Source organism: Cyprinus carpio, chromosome B6 (assembly GCF_018340385.1).
Source record: "Cyprinus carpio isolate SPL01 chromosome B6, ASM1834038v1, whole genome shotgun sequence".
Lineage (NCBI taxonomy): Eukaryota > Metazoa > Chordata > Actinopteri > Cypriniformes > Cyprinidae > Cyprinus > Cyprinus carpio.
Window position 1 is genome coordinate 9,433,304 of NC_056602.1, and position 22,818 is coordinate 9,456,121.

Here is a 22,818-nt window from a genome sequence, read left to right on the forward strand (position 1 = left end):
TTATATTTTGAAACATGTTAAACACATGCTGTCTAGGTTCTCAACGCCACAAAGGGAACACTCTGTCCAACTGCGTCTTTAAAGCATTCTACACTACAAAGTGCCTTTAATCTAGAGAGGAAGGGGAGAGAAGAGAGGAGAAAAGGTTGCTAATGGGGAGCGTCACCGGTGGGATTCAGGACAATACCGCTCCCTACTGTTTAAAACAAAAAATGTTTTTAGTGATGATTTTAGTGAGTGTTTTCTGACTGCTTTGTCAGAAGCCACTGCGATGTAGGGCACAGTCTAAGGTTGGACACATCTGATTATTATTGGTTTTTATTAGAATACTTATGAAGTCATAAAAGTAGTAATTAAAGTTTTTAGTTATTCTTCAAAGGTGTTCCTCAACGTCCCTCAGAGTCGCCATCTGTTGTGTGGATAGCTACAGTTCTGCACACATTGGACGTTCTCACACAAAGGTGCACCCTGAATAGTTTTGAAACAGTGAACCCTTAAAGGGATAGTTCCCCCAAAAATGAAGATGTTGCTGTCACTTGTTCAGTCAAAGTTCATACGTTTTACTATTGTATTCCCTGCAAATAAGATTTGATATTTCTGTGCCAACAGTCACATTAAATATTTTTAAAGGGTTCATTGCCTTTCTTTTTAATTTTTAAGATCATCAGTAAAAAAAAAAAAAACCTATGCCTGATATGCCATCTAGAGGCAGGCCCTTATTTATTTAATTACGTATAATGTTCCGCTTCCACAGGAATACATTGTTTAGTTAATGAAATTAATAATAATGCAAGTCGCTTTCCTTGGTTGCTGTGGTCTTACAATATCTTGGTCACTTTATTAAGGCGTGTGTATCTCTTGTGTCCTTCAACAGTGTAATTGCTTTAACTTTTAGTTTTTAATTGACGATGGCAGCTTTGTGTCCTATTGCAGTCTGTTCTACTCGATTTTATTCTGTTATATTGTGGTCACGCTAACAAAAATGTAGTAACATTTTTTGCCTTTTTATTCATTTTCTGTATTTTCTAATGTGGCTTCCTGAAAAGAGAGGAGTTCTGTGAGGCCAAGGGAATATCTATTTCTGTTAACCCTGTTACCCTGACTTTGTACAGTAAACATTTGTTGATGGAAACATGGGTCTTTTTACAAATATCAGCATTAAATTGCTTTTCTAACAAACAGGGTTGAGTTTGAGCCCTGTAAACTTTTACATAGCATAATTCATGTCTAATAGTAGCTTGATATGGTACAATGCAGTCTTTTTGAAACATTTTATATCACAGAAATGTACAATTAAACCAGCTTTTTAAAATGCATGTGTTTAATAGTCATCCATCTGGTATGGTAATGGCTTTCATAATGCTAATTAACCAATGGCTCCAACAAGTATAAAACATATAAATAAATATGACACAGTTTTAAAATGACCATTTATTTTTTCTTCTTTTCTTTTTTGTAAAAGAACTTAAATACTGCTAGATTTGCCTTTTACACAATTATATTCCATAAAACATTTTTTTTCTTTCAAATTTGTTATAAATTAAAATGATATGCATGCGATTTTGCATTTCCATCTTTAATTTTCAACTTTCACAAAAAAAGGAAAAATGGACCATTTTTATTCTTTTATCTGGTGCTCAGATGAAGCTGCTGTGAAACGGGAGAGGGCAGGATGATGGGAAGGGATGAACAACGTTCCAGTTTTACAGAGAAGTTCCATCTGATTGTCTCAGGCAGCAAATTCAGAGATGAATTTTTTTGTTTAGTCAAATGGGCATCGACTGCCAAATTCCTCATATTCATTCATCCTCATTATATAATTAACAGAGAAGCATGCTCATAGACAAATGCATACAGAATGTACTCGTTGCGGTCCTCAGTTTTTCCCGAGTTGATTTTTTTCTTTAAAATTTATTCTTTTGAAAATGCACAAACTAGCATAAATCAATAAAGCAACAATATGCAGGCGAGGAAATCCATGGTGTGGCAAGGCCTTGGGTCTGTAAGTTTCAGGTCCAGGTCTGAACTGCTTCCATATGTTGAGGATCTATTTGTCCTCTGCCAGTCCCTTTCACACTGAAAACGTATAAGTAGAAGAACAACACTTCAGGGGTCAGGTTTAGTCTGTAGCTTTTGAGATGTGGCGAGCCACCCCGGAGCGTTCGAGGAGGTCACTGCATATCTGCAGAAGGGGACCGGATGGCGGCAGCTCCAGTTGGCAGGGTGGCGCGCAGGGTGCCAGTCACTCCTAAAGAATCAGAACTAAATCGACCTGTTCATACTAGAGTTACATGTAGTGCTGAGAAAAATGTTCCTTTTTTAATAGAGCACCGTTGAGAGCTATTTAAATTACAATGTACCAAAAGTGCTTTAATTTTAGCTTTTAAATGATGAAAACTAATTATAAGATGTCAATGCTTGCTAACTCTACTGAGGACTAGATCACAGCAACACTTTTGTTCAGCATTCCTATGTTATGCATCTCTTTAAGCTGTCTTCCTAACTAGAAATGAGTCCATGGGCTAGAATTCAGTGCACCAAGCTAACCTGCACAGATGATTGGCTGGCTGTGGCTGAATCTAAAATTCCTGCTGTTTACGGCAGAAGTTATGTGGAAATTCCATCGCCTAGGATTTCGAGGCTTTGGAAAACTCCCAAGATCATGGTATTTAAGATTCCGTTTCTGTACGAAAAGACAGCTGGCAGTAGGTTTGTGTTAAGTTATTGAAATGTTCCAGTTTGTCAGCCACTTTTTCGGGGGCCTGCTTATGGGCAATGATCAGAACATCATCCTATGTCCGCTCAAGTTGTGCACTAATGACAGGGGAAGCATGCGGCCAGGTAACATGCTGGCAATAATGACATAAAGACTAACTGAGCTCCTTGTTCAGTTCTCAGGGATCCTGTATACACCCTTTACAACTCTCTGATTCTCTGCCATTGCTAGCTTCACAGAATATTTGCTTTTAAGGAGCAACCAATCATTCGGTTTTGAAATTAAATGGTTGCTTGGTAGAAGTAAAACCTGCCCTTTTGCAACACAATCGACAAAAAACAAAAACTCAACAAGCATATTAACATGTGAAAACATAATAGCTGTAACGTTTCATGTCGAAAGGTTCCCTTTTCCCAGGCAGACACGATGAGCCTTGTATAAGCAGATGGAAATGCAGGCTTTGGTCAGATGGCGAAGGTTCAGGAGGGGTTAAACAGTTTCTGCTCTGTAACTCAAGAGACCCTAACAAAACGAAAATGTAATGGAAGATGTATACAATTCTGGACAGAAGCCATCTTGGCTCGGTGGCTCTGTGGCTCAGGCTTGGAGGACGAAACGGAGCAGGGTGGTTCAGAGCCGGTGTCGTGAGTCCTGGCTGTAGCTGCCTGGGGAACTGCGGTTGCGGTGGGGCTTGTAGGTGTCCTGGTAGGGGTCCTGGTAGCCCTGCTGCTCTTCCATGTAGTGGTGGTCTCGACCGCTGCCGCCATGCTGCGAGCCAGAGGAGCCCCGGTTCCGTCCCTTGTGCGCTCGTTCGTTGTGGTAGTTCTCGTCTGAGGTCATCAGGTTGCGCCGTTCGTTGGGGGTGGAGTGGTCCCCGGTGTGGTTGGCATGCCGTGTTTTTTGCTCCTGTTGGTTCTAAAATACCACATAAAGTAAGAATCTGCACTTGTTTTAATATAAGCACTACCATTTTCTTTGGTAACATTTTAGTATAGGGACCAATTCTCACCATTAACTAGTTACTTATTAGCTTGCCTATTTTGACATATTCACTGTTTATTAGTACTTATAAAGCACCTGTTCTGCATGACCATATACTACATCCCTTATCCTAACCAATACCTAAACTTAACTAAGCAGCAAATTAGGAGTTTATTGAGGCAAAGTTATAGTTAATGGTTTGTTAATAGCAAGAATTGGACCTTAAAATAATGTGACCTTTTTTTTGTAAAGAAAATAATATATTTATTTAGCAAGAATGCATTAAATTGGTCAAAAGTAACAGTAAAGACATTTGTAATGTTACAAAAGATTTCTATTTCAAGTAAATGCTATTCTTTTGAACTTTCTTTTCAATAAATAACCCTGAAAAAAAATATTGCTGAAAATTCAGCTTTGCCATCACAGGAATAAATTTCATTTTAAAATAAATAAAAACAGAAAACAGTTATTTAAGTAATAATATTTGATAATATTACTGTTTGAACCATATTTTTGATCAAACAAATGAAGCCTTGATGAGCATTAGAGACTTCTTTCAAAAACATTTTTAAAAAAGTGTTGAATCGACGGTGAACAGGAATATGTATATATTAAATACTAAAAGTTAGTGTCTTATGCTCATCAAGGCTGCATGTATTTGATAAAAATACAGTAAAAAAGTAATATTGAGATATATTATTAATTTTATTTTCTATTTTAATATACTTTAAAATATAATTTATTCCTGTGGTGGAAAAGCTGAATTTTCATCAGCTATTACTCCGGTCTTCAGTGTCACATGATCCTTCAGAAATCATTTATTATCAGTGTTGGAACGTTAAAAACAGAACAGAATATATTCAAAACAGATTTAATTTTTGTAACAATATACACTACCATTCAGGTTCGGGTCAGTATGGTTTTTTTTTTTTTTTTGATAAAAAAGAAAACTTGCATTGTTGCAAAATATTTCTGTATTGAATAAATACAATTTATTTTATACAACATTTTATTTCATACAACATTTTGCTAATAATGTTTTCTATTTATTATATCAGATTTTATGACATTATATTAATTGAAAGACTAAATTGAATATTTGTGTGTAACTTTAAAACACAATACAGGACTATTTAAAATGGACCAATGATTAACCAATCAAGACACATACTGTAGGTGATTTAGCTTTATACATTCATAAAAATTTTGACCAAATATTTTGGTATTGACTGAAAAGTTATAAACACCTTATAAATACCTATATGTGTAGAGTGTGTATGATTATGCACCTGCAAGCCAGATATGTGTAGAGTGTGTATGATTACGCACCTGCAAGCCAGATATGTGTAGAGTGTGTATGATTACGCACCTGCAAGCCAGATATGTGTAGAGTGTGTATGATTACGCACCTGCAAGCCAGATATGTGTAGAGTGTGTATGATTACGCACCTGCAAGCCAGATATGGCAGACGTAGTGTAAGGGGCCAGGGCAGCGGGGCCAAGGTTTCTGCCCAGCAGAGGGTTGAGTGGGGTACTGCTGGAGGTGTGGGTTGCCTTCCAGTATGCCTCAAGATACTCAGCCAGGTGCTCACATGCGTCTTCCAATTGATTCTCATCCAAGATGATGTCAAACATCTCCTATTAAAGAAGAATACCACACAGAAACACATAAGACTATGTTAAAATTGCGCAGAACTGGAATAATTTCTGTAGTTTTCTTTCACAGGTGTGTTGATGTTTGTATGTATGAAAAGACGCACCGGAGGACACTGTGCTAGTTTATCTGCAGCTACGAGCTGTACATTAAGGTGTTTACTCTGTGACTTTCCTCTAGATTTGATGAGCCGCTGAAGGACCTACAGGACAGAAGAGTTGGTTACAAGGCAAGAGCAATCAGATTTTGACTGGTCTTTTTCTAATGAAACACTAAAACCATGACACGAACGTCTCTGAATGTCACACCTTTGGCGAGGACACTTTGACATGGACGATAATGGGTGCTAGTGAAGTCTTCATCAGCTGAGCAGGATGGTTGATGGTGTCTGCATCCAACACAACCAGCTGGAGCGAGCGAGCTAGTTCAAATATGCGCTCAATCTCGCTCTGTACCTCAGCTGTACATGTACATCACACAAAGAGTTATCGGTCTACAGTTTCACACACTAATAAAACAAAAACAATCAGGACTTGGAAATGACTGATTTTGATATTGCATTTAATGTCAGATCAAAGGAAAATTCTAGGAAAAATACAGCCAGTTTCCAAAAAAAGTACAATATTTGTAGTCGTAGTTGAAGTTTCTGAGGCATAGCTACTTCTAATTTACAAAATACAAAAAAACAAATTTTCATCTTAAAGGGTTACTCCACCCCAAAATGAAAATTTTGTCATTGATCCCTTACCCCCATGTCGTTCCAAACCCGTAAAAGCTCTGTTCATCTTCATAACACAATTTAAGATATTTTGTATGAAAAACTGGAGGTTTAAAACTGTCTCATAGACTGCCAATTAAATAACAGTTTCAAGGTCAATAAAAGGTATGAAAGTCGTCATCAGAAAACTCCATCTGCCATCAGACGTGCAATCTGGGTTATATGAAGGGACAGGAACACTTTTTGTAAGCAAGAAAACAAAAATAATGACTTTATTCAACAATTCCTTTGTCAACGGTCTCCTCTGTGCCACTCCATATCACCGTGCTGCGTATGCTCTTCTGTGTCCGCCGCACCACAAGGATGCGCTGTTTTATTTCAAATCAAAGCTTAATACACATAGAAACAGCGCATCCTTGTGGTGCGGAGGACACAGAAGAGCATACGCAGCACGGTGATATGGAGTGACACGGAATGACAAAGGAATTATTGAATATTATAAGTCGTTATTTTTGTTTTCTTCACTTACAAAAAGTGTTCCCGTCGCTTCATATAACCCAGATTGCACATCTGATGGCAGATGGAGTATTCTGACGACGACTTTAATACCTTTTATGAACCTTGGCAGTCTATGGGTAAGTCTCAAGCCTCAGTTTTCATCCAAAATATCTTAAATTGTGTTCCAAAGATGAATAGAACTTTTACAGGTTTGGAACGACATGGGGGTAAGTGATTAATGACAAAATTTTCATTTTAGGGTGGAGTATCCCTTTAAATATCAATATTTTTTTCAACATAAGAATTTGTCAGTGCATTAAAAATCCAGTGTCACAGTTTTTCTTTCAAACCTTCCAGTACACTTACACTAAGAACCACAGACTTTGTAATGCATTCCTGTACAGATGGATTTACATGAATTTATAAACTGAGGAACAAGTCAAAATGATTTTCTGTGGTAACTGATTACATGTCTCAGATACTGGCGACAGAACTTTTTTGAACCTGGAATATTTCTTTTTAATAACCCTCTTTGAGGCATGTTTTGGCTTTCTCTGTGTCTTACCAAGGCTGGATCTGGTATTTGAGCGCTCAATAATGGCTCTCTTGCTGGGATTGTTAAGCACTGATCTCTTTGCCAGTGAGATATCTGCTGTCACACGCGTGATAGTTATCCTAGAACAATAAATACATTACCTGTAGTTAGCTGCATTGAAAACCTTTCATTATAACATATAAGCCACCCTGTCTTCTTTATAACAAATTATTTTATATTATAAATAACTCTGTGTTGTGCACCACTTTTGTTACTTACCTGCCATCAAACCGATGTTTCAAGAAGTCAAAAAGAGCTTTCTGCATCATATCAGTGACCTGTACAAAAGATATAAAGTGAATTTGAATGTGATTTGGAATGACTAAAATGTGGTTAATAATGTATTTCTATCACTTTACATGATAAATTTATATAATTCATACTTAAACAATGCCTAATATTTAAACAATAATATTTGATCTATTCTAAAACAATATTTATGTTTATGCTTATTAGGGTATTGTGCTGTACCTTAGCAACATGTTAACTCCTGCCTCATCAACTCATAAACGTACTTAGCCTTGGTTTATAAATGTAATTTATAAACCAAGCAGCTGCATAAATAAATGAAATCCTTACAAAAAATAAATAAATAAATAAAAATAAAATCTGAATCTTGTTACGCCCTATAAATTGCCAAGGAACTTGTTTTATTTATTTACTTTCTCTGCTTCACTGTCTCGCCTCGTCTTTGTCTCTCGCATGCCTTAATTTTTTCTCTCACCAATCCCTTCCCTCCATCACTGTTCTTGTTCTTCTCTTCCTTTTCTGTCTCTTTCTAATTTCAAACCGTGCTCTACTTTCTAGCACTGACGTCTCTTGGACCCCGGAAGGTTGTTGCCGTGGTAACAGAACGGCGGAGAGGGGGAGTATGTTTTTGTTTTCTCTGTGTGAAGAGACTGGAATAGATATTATATTTTGCTGGTATCAAAAACCCAAAATGCGCACACACAGACATGCAGCCAGGCATAAACAAAGAACGCCAGCTCTATGGCCTTGAAGGAGGAATTTTCTGTTCTATGTTATTTTATGATGAACTCGCTGATTCACCTGTAAAAACTCTCCAGATTGTTCTTTGACAAAAGTGTTTTTCTGTCAGAAAACCCAGAACCCAGGTTTGACAATGATACGTCTCCGCACCATTTGAGACAACCCACCTCATATCCTTTCAGCGATGGACCAACCAGCACCACAGGCCTCATGGAAGGCACAACATCATAGGGAGTCACATGTTCAGTCTGCAAATGAGATCATAGGTAAATAACAAAGCACAACATAGTCAAAGTATGTCACAATGAGTGTCGTTTTGAAGAATGAGTGTAGAGACAAATTTGTGTATAGGACAGTGGCAGAAATCTATCTCTTCAATGACTGGACAGGAAGGTTAGGTGATGATTCTTCCATCCACACTTACCACTTTCTGTTTCTGCTTGCCTGTAAAAAAAAGGAAAAAGAAGGTAAGTCAGAATAAAGTATCATCAAGTTCTTCAAATGTGAGAAAGTCCACTGCCCCATGCTCACAACAAGCTGCTCGTTTGATCTTTAGCCTTACGCAGGACAATGTTGAAGTAAAATCATCCACTGATGAATTGCCTACGATTCCGTTTTTTCGAGGAGACTCCTGTAACCCCACCCCATCTCATAAAGCCCAACCCCCAACAGCTCATTGGCTCACCTGATGACATCACATCCCCCAAACTGGAGGAGGAGCTTCCACTGGACTTACTAAAGAAATGAGCAGACAAACAGAAACAGAGACAGAACATTTTTAGTTATTGTGTCTACACACATGAGCGGACTACTCTCTAAATCTCTATATTTAATACTATAATCTCTAATAACTAATGCACAAAACCTGGTCCGACCCACACTGATCCTATGTCAATGTCCATGAATTGATGCTGCATGTAGAATTGTTATCGATAGTCACCTGGGTTTGAGGGTCAGTCATCCGATTTCAAACTGCGAGGTGGTGTCACCTAACTTACCCAGTTTTCAACAAATCAAATGTCAAACAGTCTCAAAATTCTGTACTTTTGGATCATTTCAGGTTTCAAGTAAATTGTCTCATAATTTGATACTGGGTCTCTCATCTGGTAGTCTTAGCCTCAGACCCATAGACCATTTGATGAATATTACTAAAATGACAAGAGCTCTCCAAAATCGTAAGCTCAAATCTAATTGGTTTCCTAGTAGTTGAAAACATTTTTGTAAGTCTACCTGGAAAAAAAGAAGCTTGTTTATATAGTGTAGTACCAAGCTGCTACAATGAACAAAGTTTGCGAAGTTCATATAGCACCGAATCTTTGAAAGATATTCAGCTGGAAACACTATAAACAAACAAATCAAAATAAACAAAGCAAAGCAAAACAAAAAAACAAAACAAAACAAAAAAAACTAAACAAAACAAAGTAAAAAAAAAAAAAAAAAAAAAAACACATGGATGCTTTACTTTTTCAGACAGTGAGTTTAAGTGGATGGTTCTTGGCCAGAATAAACTGCACTGTAGACTGGACTTTATGTCGATACTAAAAAGTCTGGCTCTGGTTTTGCATTTCTGTAGCTAAGACATAATGATTATGAGCAGCAGATGTACAGTGAACTGTGATAAATGTACAATCCAGGGTCAAATTTAAGTCATAATGTTTCTGGCCAAGATAACAGTCCTGACTACATAAAGTAAAGGGCAACTGGAGAAAAACAACAACAAAGGGTAACAATTCAGATCTGCAGTGAAACTGAAATGCAAAATCACCATACCTTCTGGGTTTAATCTGGGACTTCCTCTAACTTCAAGCAATGCCATGCTCACAGAGTCAAAAGTCAATTTTCTTTATAATGCCATCTCTGTTCTTGAAACCCACCACCCTTTTTTCATGTTGGAATGGAATATTTTAATAATCTTTCCAAAGCTTTTTCAAAATTTCTATTGTATCCTATAATAAGACTTCATATTATCAACAAGCTATAGTATCTGTTGTATCTATAGAATAGCAACTATAGAGCATTTGGTTTTCTACACATGGAAATGGCATCAAAAAACAACTTTTTATTAATGGATAAAAAGAATTGTATAACATAAAAATGAGCCTAAAAATATGTGGTAGTGTACATTTTTGGAAAACTATCCAAGATTTCATTGCCAGGTTGATAAACAGAATACTGACAGAATACTAACCACTAAAAGGTTGTGGAAAATCAAATGCTCCATTCACCTAGGTAAGTATGTTCTCTGTCTGCTTACCCTTGTACACGGCTTTTCTTCTGTTCCAGCTGTGCTCTGATATTCTCCAGCTTCAGGGGACTGGGGATAAAACCAATCTCACAGCCTTCTTTCACCAGCCTCCCAATCCACCAGTCATTATTAAACTTCTGCATATGGAGCACAGAAAAGCACAAAAGAAATAAAAGCTGGGAAAACTTTATCCCCTCTTAGCATTTTTCTGTATTCAATGTCATCAGTGAATCTGAATCAGCAGTGACCTGTTCACTAATGGGCCAGCAGGCCACAGTACCTCTTTGATGTGCAGGAAGTCTTTCGCATCAAATGAGATGGCAGTTCCTGGCACAGGCACATCTTCATCCAGCGCACCACAGTAACTGACATTTGTTTTCACGGCAAAGGCCACCGCTTTGGCCTGGAAGTTGATGTTTTTTTAATAAAAAAAGTTAAAATTATATATATAAAAGCCATTTTTATACACTTAATGTACACCTTGTTCTAATCCACCTCATTGACTTAGTGGAGTAGATATAAAACAAATAGGGTAGACATCTGAATTTAAGATTTAGTTGTACTCATATTATAAATTTTACTCAAATCGTAAGTGTAATCATAATCTGCACTGTCCATGGTGTTATAGCTGTGTCCAACCTATTATACTGGAATTTTGCTAACACTTTACTAAAAGTGTTTTACTAAAGCCTTTATTTATAATGCATTATAAAGAGTTATTAAAGGGTATAAAGCAATATAATTATTCATAATGTGCATTGTATCTTGTCGTAAATAATTAGATCCGAATTTAAATTGCAAAGTATAACAAGAACTGAGTAGTGTTATAATGTATTAATTGTGGTTACAGTTATTCATGAGATTTTACAATGCATTATACATAAGTGTTACCGGAACTTTTCATTTATGTTTCAATAATAAAAAACTAATTAGGAAAAATAACTGTTGTAAATATTATGAGTGAAGAACGATGCATATACTTTATTTCTACACTCTGCTCATGTGCATCTTAAAAGTACACAGTGAAATAATGAGATTTCAAAAAACAGACATATTATGTTCATTTTTTAAATAAATAAATGCTACTATAATATCAAATAAGATTAATAGACACATTATCTCCTTTATTAATGCAAAAATAATCATTTATATCAGAATGTATAAGGCTATTATGCTTATGATCTTAAAATCAAATGTAACCTGCTACATAACAGTAAATAAGCACTGTATACTGTTGTGTACTGAAGTATATGTTGAATATTATAAGCACCATATACTTTATTAATATGTATTAAGTGTGATTTGTTTCTGCTCTGACCTTTGCCCTCTCCAGCTGCAGTGCAGCCTGTTGTTCTCGCTCCTGCTGGCCCTGACTACCCCCCTCCGGCCTCTCCTCCTCCAACGACACATCTGAATCAGACGGCCTGCTAGTGTAGGAATCAGCTGAACCCTGCGAACAGATAGCACATACTACATTACTTAGCTGCATTCAGTCTGGTCATAGCTTTTAAAAGAGGCGAGTCAAAAAAAATTGCATTTTTCTTACTCGGTCCAATCAGAACAGTTACTAAAACCGCAAAAATGGGATTTCAGCACATAAACATATGACCTCTGGCATGTCAATATTTATTCAGTATTGAAATGCTTGGCATGCCCTGATGAACGGCAGACTAAAAAATACCACTATGTGGAACAATACAGAAGTCTTAAAGGTGGAGAATCAATGGTTTAATCTCACAGGTCGGAATTAGGGTAAAAAAAAAATCTCATGCAAAATTTAATAACGATTGTTTCGGGTTTAAGAAACCTTGCATAACCTTGAAGTAGACTGTCACAATGGTACAAAAGTGGAAAATAAGGCCCAATTTCCAAATATGAGAATGACAGAACAGAGATTTACATGAAGCTGTCTCTCCAAAGATACATTTTAACAACATTTGTGTATAAAAAAAGATCAGACCATCCACACTGTAAAATATAATCGTAATATTAATGGTATAAGAATGTAAATATGCTACAATAAAAACCTGTTTATTGATTAACGGTACGTTTCCTTATTCTATCTGTAAAAATGCTAACTTATTTTTACATTTACATTTAGTCATTTAGCAGACGCGTTTATCCAAAGCGACTTACAAATGAGGTCAATAGAAACAATCAAAACTAACAAAAGAGCAACAATATGTAAGTGCAAATGACAAGTCTCGGTTTGCCTAACGCAGTACATATAGAAAGGTACATACATACAAAGAAAAACAATTACATAGAGTAGAAAAAATAGAAAGCTAGTGTTTTTTTTATAAAAAAGAGAAGATAAATAGATAAAGTAGAATAAAATAGAACAGAAAACGCTAGAGTTAGACGGTCAGATAAAGATGAAACAGATGTGTTTTTAGTCGTTTCTTGAAGATGGCTAAGGTCATTTCACCAGGAGGGAACAGTTAATGAAAAAGTCAGTGAAAGAGATTTTGTGCCTCTTTGAGATGGCATAATAATGCGTCGTTCATTTGCAGAATGCAAGCTTCTAGAGGGCACATAATTCTGAAGTAATGAATTTAGGTAAAAGGTTGCAGAGCCAGTTGTGGTTTTGTAGGCAAACATTAATGCCTAGAATTTTATGCGAGCAGCTACTGGTAGCCAGTGCAAATTGATGAACAGAGGTGTGACGTGCATTCTTTTCAGCTCATTAAAGATTAATCTTGCAGTGGCATTTTGGATTAATTGTAGAGGTTAAATAGAAGTGGCTGGAAGAACTGCCAAGAGAGCACTGCAATAGTCCAGCCTGTATAGAACAAGAGCTTGAACAAGGAGTTGTGTTGCATGTTCTGAAAGAAAGGGCCCGATCTTCCTAATGTTGTATAAAGCAAATCTGCAGGTACGGGCAGTTTAAGCAATGTGGTCTGAGAAATTCAGCTTATCATCAATCACATCTACAAGGTTTCTAGCTGTTTTTGAAGGAGTGATGGTTGATGAGCCTAACTGGATGGTGAAATTTTGATAAAATTATGGGTTTGTTGAAACCACAAGCAGTTCTGTCTTAGCCAGGTTCAGTTGAACGTGATGGTCCGTCATCCATCAAGAAATGTCTGTCAGACCAGCTGGGATTCAAGCAGCTATCGTCGGATCATAAGGATGGAATGAGAGGTACAGTAGAGTTGAGTGTCATCAGCATAGCAGTGATATGAAAAGCCATGTTTCTGAATGACAGAACCTAGTGATGCCCAGTGGTGGTCAGTAACGGAGTAGCTTGACTTCGTTACTGTACTTAAGTATATTTTTGAAGTATCTGTACTTTACTGGAGTGGTTTTATTTTGAGTAACTTTTACTGATTCTTTTCAACGAATCTTTTAAATCGGTTTGCAAATCGCACCAAACAATTCATTCACTAATTAGATTGATTCGATTGCAGCTGTTATCGAGTTGACAACTCACTGATTCAAATGAACCGTTTAGTGTGAGTCTCCAGTGAACTGAATTTACAAGTAATAACCGGGAGATCTTGAGCACGCGCGACTGATGCTGCTAAAAGTAAGTTACCTAATGTCGAAATTTAGGATTAATTATTGTAACTAAAAACCATATTTAGGTCAAAACTGTCAGTTGTTTGTGAACTAAATCTGCTGTAAAGAGTGATCTGTTTAAGCCCACTGTAATGCTTGAATGCAGACACATCAAAATAAGTACATAAAAACTCAAGTAAAATTGAAAAGGGGGTACTTTTACTGGAGTAATATTTGATTATACGTATCTGTACTTTTACTCAAGTACTTGATTTGTGTACTTCGTCCACCACTGGTGATGCCATGTAGACAGAGAAGAGAAGTGGTCCAAGAACAGAGCCCTGAGGCACCCCAGAAGCTAGAGGTTTCGACTTGGACACCTCACCTCTCCAAGATACCTTGAAGGACCTATCTGAGAGGTAAGACTCAAACCACTGGTGTGCGGTTCCTGAGATGCCATTTTCCAATAGGGTTGACAGGAGAATCTGGTGGTTCACCGTATCAAAAGCAGCAGACAGATCCAGCAAGATAAGTATAGAAGATTTGGAAGCCGTTCTTGCCAGTCTTAGGGCTTCAACAACTTTTTATTTTTAAAAATTTTCACTGTAAAGTTCTGGCAACCACAGCTGCTGTTTGTATTTTAAATTGTAAATTTCACTAAATCTTTTTTTTTGTTTGTTTTTTTTTTACAATGCACTTGGACCATCTACCTTGGTCATTATTTACATTGGTCTGGTCTGCTGGATCTTCATTACATCTGTGATACTCATGTTTTCCTATTCAGACTGCTGCAAACACAGGTCAGCAAAAAAACCACCTGTACCTCTAGTACTAGAGCTGCCAGCCAGAGAGATACATGTTTCTTAAGAAAACAGAGAAATACACATTTGAGCTGAAGGTGACTTCAGGTAAGCTCCTTTTGTCCACAGTCTACATAACATAGTCTTAAAAAAAAAACAAAAAAAAACAACAGATACATTTACTAGGTACTATAATATACTATGTAATAATTTACATTTGTTTCATATATTTTTTTTTACAATGTATTTTATCATAAAGTCATCATACATTTTCATATACAGAATAATTGATCTTAAATATTCACAGTATAACCACTGCATCTCACCATGAATTGGATTCTCACCTTGAGGCATCTGTCACTGTCTGAGACAAATATAAAAATATTGAATCCTAAAATGGAGTAACAGTCTATGAAACTTACATATCTTAAAAATCATCTGCAGCTGGATCAAAACCAATTATCTTAAAAAAAAAAAAAGATTAAATATGTGTAATTATAAGCTTCCAGCACTTTTTTTTGCCATACATTCGTTTCAATGTGTCTCCTTGTTTCTATCATCCATCAGTTCTGAGCAAAGTTCATTAACTACTCCAAATAGTAAAAATACTTAATTTACAGTACCAATACTTCTAAAAAAAAAAGCCCTGAAAAACTCAAGCATCAACATATCTAGATTTCCATACATACCTTCACTGCTCGTTTCTCAGGACCATGAAAAACTTCACAATACACAATCTGAACATTTTCACCTGAAATCTCCATAAAGTCCTCAGACAGCTCCATCACATTCAAGAGAAGCACCTGATCTCTATCAGCTCAATAAAAACATATACCGTATGGTATTCACACTTTCCCCTTTTAAGATAATAAAGATCCAACCAGCAAGTACATCATCCTCTAATTAATGAGAGATCTGCTCAAAGTGAAGTGAAGCTAGGAAGCTGTATTCCGTTAATCCAATTTGGAAACAACATTAGCTCAAGTCAGTGAAAAGAATGATTGGGTCAATATCGCATTAGAGAGAGAGGCAGAGAGAGAGTGAAAAAGCCTCGCAGTCGGCTAAAAAATTTCAGCACGCTGCCTATGGCGAAACACTTTTTCCCTGAAGGCAGCCGCTCCGCACAAGCTTACTTCAGCAGGGACCCAATTGAGGCCGGTGAGTCCAATCACAAAACGCCTGATTCGGGAAACAAAAAATGCACAAGTTTGCTTATCTTTCACTGCAGAAGTGATGATTGTGAGCAAAAAAAAAAAAGAAAAAAAAAGAAAATTCAGATAAATGGCTTTCATCCTTGATTTTGACAAGATAACAGTCTTTTTGCTGAAGAATGACTTTGGAGGGCTTTAAAGATTCATATATATAATGTCATAAAGACAGACGATGGCCCAAAATGAAGTCAAACAGACATTTTCTCATTAACCAAATTAAGCTTTTATTAAACTAAGAAGGTTTACAGCCACAATTTTACTGGATTTGCAATGCAGAGTGCAATGAACGTGGTTTAAATGCATCTGTATTTTATTAGTAAATAAACAGAAATTCTCCCAGACCTCTATTTTGAAGTAGGCTATGTAGAATATATAAAACCAGTCATACACTGTATTGCCCTAACCCCCCTTTTACTAGAGTAAAATATTGGAGTATGTTTTACAAGAAAATACTATTTCAGTCTTTTTACTTCAAAATTTCACATTTAACTCTGTTACTTGCCATTTCTTTGTAAATAACTGAAAAATGAATTAGCAATTTCTGTGTGAATTTTTTTTTGACACCAGTGTTTGAACACAGACTACATGGTTAAACAACTTCTAGATGGAATGTCAATTATTAATAACATTAAACACAGTTTCTTAAATATTATGATTGTTGATTCATATTTTAAATTATTTTATGTGCTCTACTTAAAAAGCTGTTAAAAAAAACTGATTAAATATACAAACAACATGACATACCATAAATTCATCCTCAAAAGCGCAGGAACGTGATTATGGATTATGATGTGTATGTGTCTTAAATGGTCTCTGTACATACAGAATATCGAAATAAACACATCTGATGAAAATTACAGTGGGTTCTAAGGGCCTCTAACTTATACACACACAATTCCTGATAGCTTTTCCAGACTTCTGGCTCGATTTCATTTTGAGGCATTCAAATGGGGCACCTAAGCCATGTGACTCATTACATTCTACACATCAGCAAGAAACGGCTCTGCCCCTTAAACAGCCAGACAGTAAATGAAGCTTTACAATTTTACCTATATGATAACACCCTAAACAAATTCAACCTTAAAGAGATCAGGTAGGTCCTACAAACAACAGAAAGCAACGTATTATAATCCTGAAAAAAAAAAAAACTCCAACTGAAAAATGAATGAGAGACATGCTTTTTTTTCTGCTGTAAATGCACTGTATGGAATAGGAGTGAATGTTCAATGGGAATGTGTGCTATTAACAACACATACTGAAAGACATACACACACAAGCCTGTGATGAGCATCTCCCAGTAGTACACCCACGGAGATCGGTGGGCAGAATCTTAGAAAATCATGGTACACTGAGTCTCGCAGGCCCTGTATGTGCAGCACAGCTGAGCCAGTGTTCAGCACACACACACACACACACACACATATATAGCCAATGGGAAAAAACTATATATAGCCATAGCCAATTCCGATCACGAGAAAAATAACTCACCGCCTCCGAGTCTTCAAATCCATGCAGGTACAAATTGTCATACATGGAGGTTTGCTATTCCAAAGAGGTCCTCTTGAAGAATAGAGAAAAAAAGAGAGGAGGAGGTGGTGGTGGAGATGGGAGAGAGAGGGGGAGGAGGAGGAGGAGGGAGCCACCACCACAAAAAAAAAAAGAATCGATGGGGGGATGACGATCCCGATCCCCTTGCTCCACAGAGGAAGAACAAGAAGAGAAAAAAGGGGGAGAGAAGCCTCACGAGAAAGAGAGGATGGAGAGAAAGAGAAAGAGGGAAAGCAGGCTTGTGCAGACGGCTCGGCCTGCAGGATGGAGTGGATCCCTCGTTCAGCCTCCAATTCTCTCACATCCTCAGGCAGGGAGAAGCTTCCCAACGGCTCACTGACGCGGACGTTTCATCATCTCTCAGCAACACTCTCTCACACACACACACACACACAGCACGGCACTGCTCCCCGCATCAGAGAGAGAGAGAGAGAGGGTTTAAGAGAAAAAGAGAGAGAGAGAGAGAACCCTTCCTCAATCTCAGGCTGATGACACAGTTGACCAGCTGTGTGCTGATTGGCCGAGCAGCCTTCCAGTCAGAGCTGCTGCTGACGTGTTTTCTCCTTGACTGTGAGCGCTGATGAGAGAGAGAGACGGAGAGAGAGAGAGAGCCTCCCTCTGCCTCTTTCATGCTCTCTTTCCGTCTTTCATTTCATTCGAATGTACAGTCAGTTTTTTCTCCAGGATGTTCTCCTTTATTTGCCGTGATGCTATTTTCTTCACGGATTAAATGCTTTGTTTGTTTATTTTATTTTTCCCATCCAAAACATGGTATTTTTTTCTTTTCAAGCATATATATTTTAATAATCTAACCAAATTTTAACATAACATAAATAAATGAAAACAATTATTTAGCAAATACATAAATATCTAAATAACAAGTGTGTGTGTGTGTGTGTGTGTGTGTGTGTGTATATATATAAATATATATATATATACACACAAATACATTGAAAATTAAATTCATTAGGTTTTATTTATATACAATAAATAAATTATATATTTACATGTAATAAATAACATTAAAAAAAGTTAATTACATTTTTATTGATTATGTATAAATATATAATATAATATATTTTAAATTGTATTTCATGAATGCAGTTTTAATACGTTTTTGAAAATAGTATAAATATATAAACAAATATACACAATAAATAAATTATACATATTGATATAAAATGAGTTTATATAAATATATAATATAATAAATATATTTTAATTTTAATTTCCACTTTTATTAACATACTTTCTAACTATTTTTAAATCCAACCTCTATATGTGACCCTGGACTACAAACCAGTCATAAGGGTAAATTTTTTTGAAATTGGGATTTATACCCAAAAATCTAAATATTGAGAAAATTGCCTTAAGTTGTTTAAATTAAGTTCTTAGCAATGCATATTACTAATCAAAAATTAAGTTTTGATACATTTACAGTAGGAATTTACAAAATATCTATTGTCCTAATGATTTTTTCGCATAAAAGAAAAATCTATAATTTTGACTCATACAATGTATTTTTGGCTATTGCTACAAATATACCCCAGCGACTTAAGACTGGTTTTGTGGTCCAGGGTCACATGTGTGTGTGTGTGTGCGTGTGTGTGTGTGTGTGTGTGTGTGTGTGTGTGTGTGTGTGTGTGTGTGTGTGTGTGTGCGTGTGTACTAATCAAAAGATCAACAACAGATTATAGTTAGAAATTATGCTTTACATTACTTTACATTAATGATCTTTTAACTAGCATTAGTTAATTAATTATCTACTATTAACTAACAATGTGCAATAGATTTGTTACAGTATTTAGTAATCTTTGTTAATGTTAGTTAATACAAATACACCTGTTCGCCGTTAGTTCATGCTATCACAGGTCCATTAAATAAAATTAAGTTACACCTTCAAGTAGTAATTACAGTGAGTAAAAAAAAGGTTATAGCAGACACACAATTCCAGCATCACACTACATCGAAGCCTATCTGAACAGAGCAATGAATATGTCAAAGCATTGACCCTTAAATGTGTCTGATTATTAGTCCTAGTTTTTAAGTGACTGGTCTTGAGATTATAATTTAATTGAGCCAAAAAAAGGGGTAAATCAATTTTTAATTGATCCAGATTGGCTCTGAGAACCAAGCTTGATCACTTTCAGAAATGGGCCATTTCTTTACCTGTCTCAGGATAAAACTGGTGGAGGTGGTGCTGCCATCAGACCTCTTCAGTCGACTACGCCTTGAATATGTTCCTCTGTTCACCTGTAGAGGGAGCAATGATGAAATCATGAATGAATTGCTTCAGACATGGTTGACCATTGCTCAACCCTTCACTTTTGAGAATATAAAATTAGTGTTAATGGAATCATATTTATTTATATATATATTTTTGATATCAATAGATCAGAATCAGAATAAGTAGCGGGATCAGTATTGAATTTATTAGGCAAATATTGCCTGCTGAGATCATATTAAGGTTATAAAACATTTACAATACATAAATAATCATTTTAAATGGAAATATAGACTGAATGTTGCACAGAATTAGAAATAGGTCAAATATGACTAGACTGTACATTTTGTGGAAACATGGAAGTTATCCAAATGTGGGTGATGGGAGAGAGGGTGCCAGCAGATAAAACTGTGCTGTGTGCAGTGCATTAGTGACCATTAATGAGGAAGTTAATTCGGTAATGAGAGCCACTTGCATCAATGTAAATTACCTGTGCAAATTTATTAACTGACTGATGTAACAGTAGAAGTGGACCTCAAGTCATTCAGCTTGACATTATAAAAAGATATTAACCTTTCTTTATCCTTGAGAAGAAAAATAATATAGATGTACAAATAACAGGAAGTTTGAAAGAGCAAGAACGAGAAGGAGAGAAATAGAGAGATGGGGGTGGATTGACAAAAAATAGTCACTACAGGGACACATTAATTAGCCAGGTCTGATTTGTTTCTATTTCTAAGTGTCTCTAGAGCTCTATAGTAGTGCTGAGGATAGACAGAGAGCTTGTTCTTTTTAAAGTTTGTTTAATAGGGCCACCAAAAAGTGGGTCAGTGTGCTCATTTCACTGCATTAGGGTTGTTCTTTATGTACTCAAGTGAGCTAGGTGAGTTTCCTTCATTGTTGGTGTGAGGACAAAAGAATTCTCTATATACTCAAATAATAATGCTAGCAAACTAGTTTTTTCTGCTTCAAAAATTTCAAGTGATTTGAAAAAGTTCACAGTAGTAAAAGTCTCTGCATTTTAATTAATTCAAGTGTCCTTGACACCCCCATACAAACAACAAAATTGCAGAACCCACTAAAAACAAAGTGTACTTCAAAGTAGCCTATACAGAACGTATTTCATCATTCAAAACAGTTTTACTGAGAATACCAAGCAAACAGCAACTAAAACGATTATATTCATATCATAATAGCTATCTGTGTTTATTTAAATAAAGTTTTCCAACAAAATTAATAAAGTAAAAATGATGTCTTATCTTAAATCTTAACATGGTCACCTGAAATATAGGCGCTTGGATTCCTTCGCCGATCTTATTCCTAATATAAATGTGTCGAGACATCTCGGCCAGCACATCGGTCCAAATCGGGGGTTGCTGGCCTGCTGGCCCGGCCCAGTGGAAGTTTGGAGGGTTTCTGACGGCTTGATCCAGCTTCGGTGGTGTGTGAGTGTGTTTCCCCGCGCTCGTCAAGATCCGCTCTGCTCTCGTGCATCAGAGGAGCCACAGACTCGTCACAGTGTGACAGGTGTCAGGTGCGCGCGCATCACAGCACTGCGCGCTCGTGTGGTGGCAATGAGCGTCAGTTCATTTTTTTGGTTTAGATAAAATGAAGACTTTAAAAAAAAACAATTCATTAAATTAATAACACTATCAAATCAATAAATAATAATAATAATAACCCGAGAGAGCTGAAGGTAAATAGCTGTTTTTAAGTGAGGTAGGTGTTTTGTTACTCTGGTATAAAAACCAATACAACTCATTATGAACTCATGGAACAGTAGCAGAACATAGCGCCACCACCCTTTCTCCACACAGTGGCGCTATTGCTTGAACAAGCTAATCAATCCTATTATGTCAAACAATGTGATTCACAAGTAACAGACAAATCAAATGCACATTTTGTCCTAAGCTTTATTGATGGCTTTTTAAAGCCGTTTAGAGTCGTTTTTAATGGGTGCAATAAGAAAAACCTGATCAACACTGGTGAACTTGAAATGGTATAAATTTTTAAAATATTTATATCTTTATCATGCGTGATTCTTCAACATGTTTTCTAGAAACACAGGGAGAGAAGTGGACAGGCCAAACGCACAAAGATGAGGAGTAAAGTTTGAAGGTTCATTAAATAGTACAAAATGAACACCATTATCTGCATCAGCGAAGAAATAAGAAGAAAGAATAAAAATGGACAAAAGGACATATTTAATGGTAAACGATTACAAATAGTAGGCCTATGCCTATTATGGAGTATCAAGGTCCATGAGAAACACACTGCAAGACAGTGAGATATTATAGTAATAAAACATTATAAATATATAGTTTTTTTTTTCTGGTTATTTACAGTCATGGCCAAAAATATCGGCACCCTTGGTAAATATAATCAAAGAAGGCTGTGAAAATTAATCTGCATTGTTAATCCTTTTGATCTTTTATTTAAAAAAAAATCTCAAAAATCTAACCTTTCACTGGATAATAAGAATTTAAAATGGGGGGAAATATCATTATGAAATAAATGTTTTTCTTCTAATACACATTGGTCACAATAAACGGCACCCTTTTATTCAATACTTTTTGAAACCTTTATTTGCCAGTTTAACAGCTCTATTTTTTCTTCTATAATGCCTGATGAGGTTAGAGAACACCTGGCAAGAGATCAGAGACCATTCCTTCATCCAGAATCTCTCCAGACCCTTCAGATTCCCAGCTCATGTTGGTGCTTCTTCTCTTCAGTTCATCACACTCATTTTCCGTAGGGTTCAGGTCAGAGGACTGGAATGGCCATAGCAGAAGTTTGGCTTTGTTCTCAGTGACCCATTTTTGTGTTGTTTTTGAGGTTTGTGTTTGGATTATTGTCCGGTTGGAAGATCAAAACATGGTCCATTATAAGAGTCAGCCACTTAGTGATCTGTTTGTATTTGATAGAATCCATGATGCCATGTATCTAAACAAGATGTCCAGGACCTCCAGCAGAAATATAGGCCCACAACATCAAAAATACACCAGTATATTTCATTGTACACATGGGGTACTTTTTTTCCCTGTGTTCACCAAACCCATCTTGAGTGTTTGCTGCTAAAAAGCTTTTTTTTTTTTTTTTTTTTTTTTTTATCTGACCATAGAAGCCAGTTCCATTTA

The 22,818-nt window shown here is 36.3% G+C and overlaps 1 protein-coding gene across 3 annotated transcripts; it reads right to left on the minus strand.

Annotated features, from left to right (window-relative positions):
• Positions 1–1,416: 1,416 nt before the first annotated feature.
• LOC109057131 (voltage-dependent L-type calcium channel subunit beta-4-like) lies at positions 1,417–21,181 on the minus strand. Of its 3 annotated transcripts, XM_042725614.1 has the most exons (14): positions 20,962–21,181; positions 19,627–19,710; positions 11,716–11,847; positions 10,678–10,800; positions 10,407–10,534; positions 8,838–8,887; positions 8,577–8,596; positions 8,320–8,400; positions 7,382–7,440; positions 7,133–7,242; positions 5,660–5,811; positions 5,458–5,553; positions 5,147–5,335; positions 1,417–3,631 (listed from the first exon to the last, which is right to left on the minus strand). In XM_042725614.1, the coding sequence occupies exons 1-14, from the start codon at positions 21,022–21,024 to the stop codon at positions 3,347–3,349; spliced, it is 1,572 nt and encodes a 523-aa protein (XP_042581548.1). In that variant the 5' UTR covers positions 21,025–21,181; the 3' UTR covers positions 1,417–3,346. The 3 variants fall into 3 exon arrangements, with proteins under 3 accessions (XP_042581548.1, XP_042581549.1, XP_042581550.1); XM_042725615.1 differs by lacking the exon at positions 8,838–8,887 and having other exon boundaries at positions 8,577–8,595; XM_042725616.1 differs by lacking the exons at positions 19,627–19,710; positions 20,962–21,181 and adding an exon at positions 17,398–17,957.
• Positions 21,182–22,818: the final 1,637 nt, after the last annotated feature.

Bases quoted from the DNA above. Each gene is read 5' to 3' on its own strand.
- LOC109057131 (XM_042725614.1), bottom strand. From the start codon at position 21,024: ATGTCTCGACACATTTATATTAGGAATAAGATCGGCGAAGGAATCCAA. The intron at 19,711-20,961 runs GTGACCATGTTA...CTCCCTCTACAG, and splicing joins TCCAAGCGCCTATATTTCAG to GTGAACAGAGGAACATATTC. The intron at 3,632-5,146 runs GTGCGTAATCAT...GTGGTATTTTAG, and splicing joins CTGCCATATCTGGCTTGCAG to AACCAACAGGAGCAAAAAAC.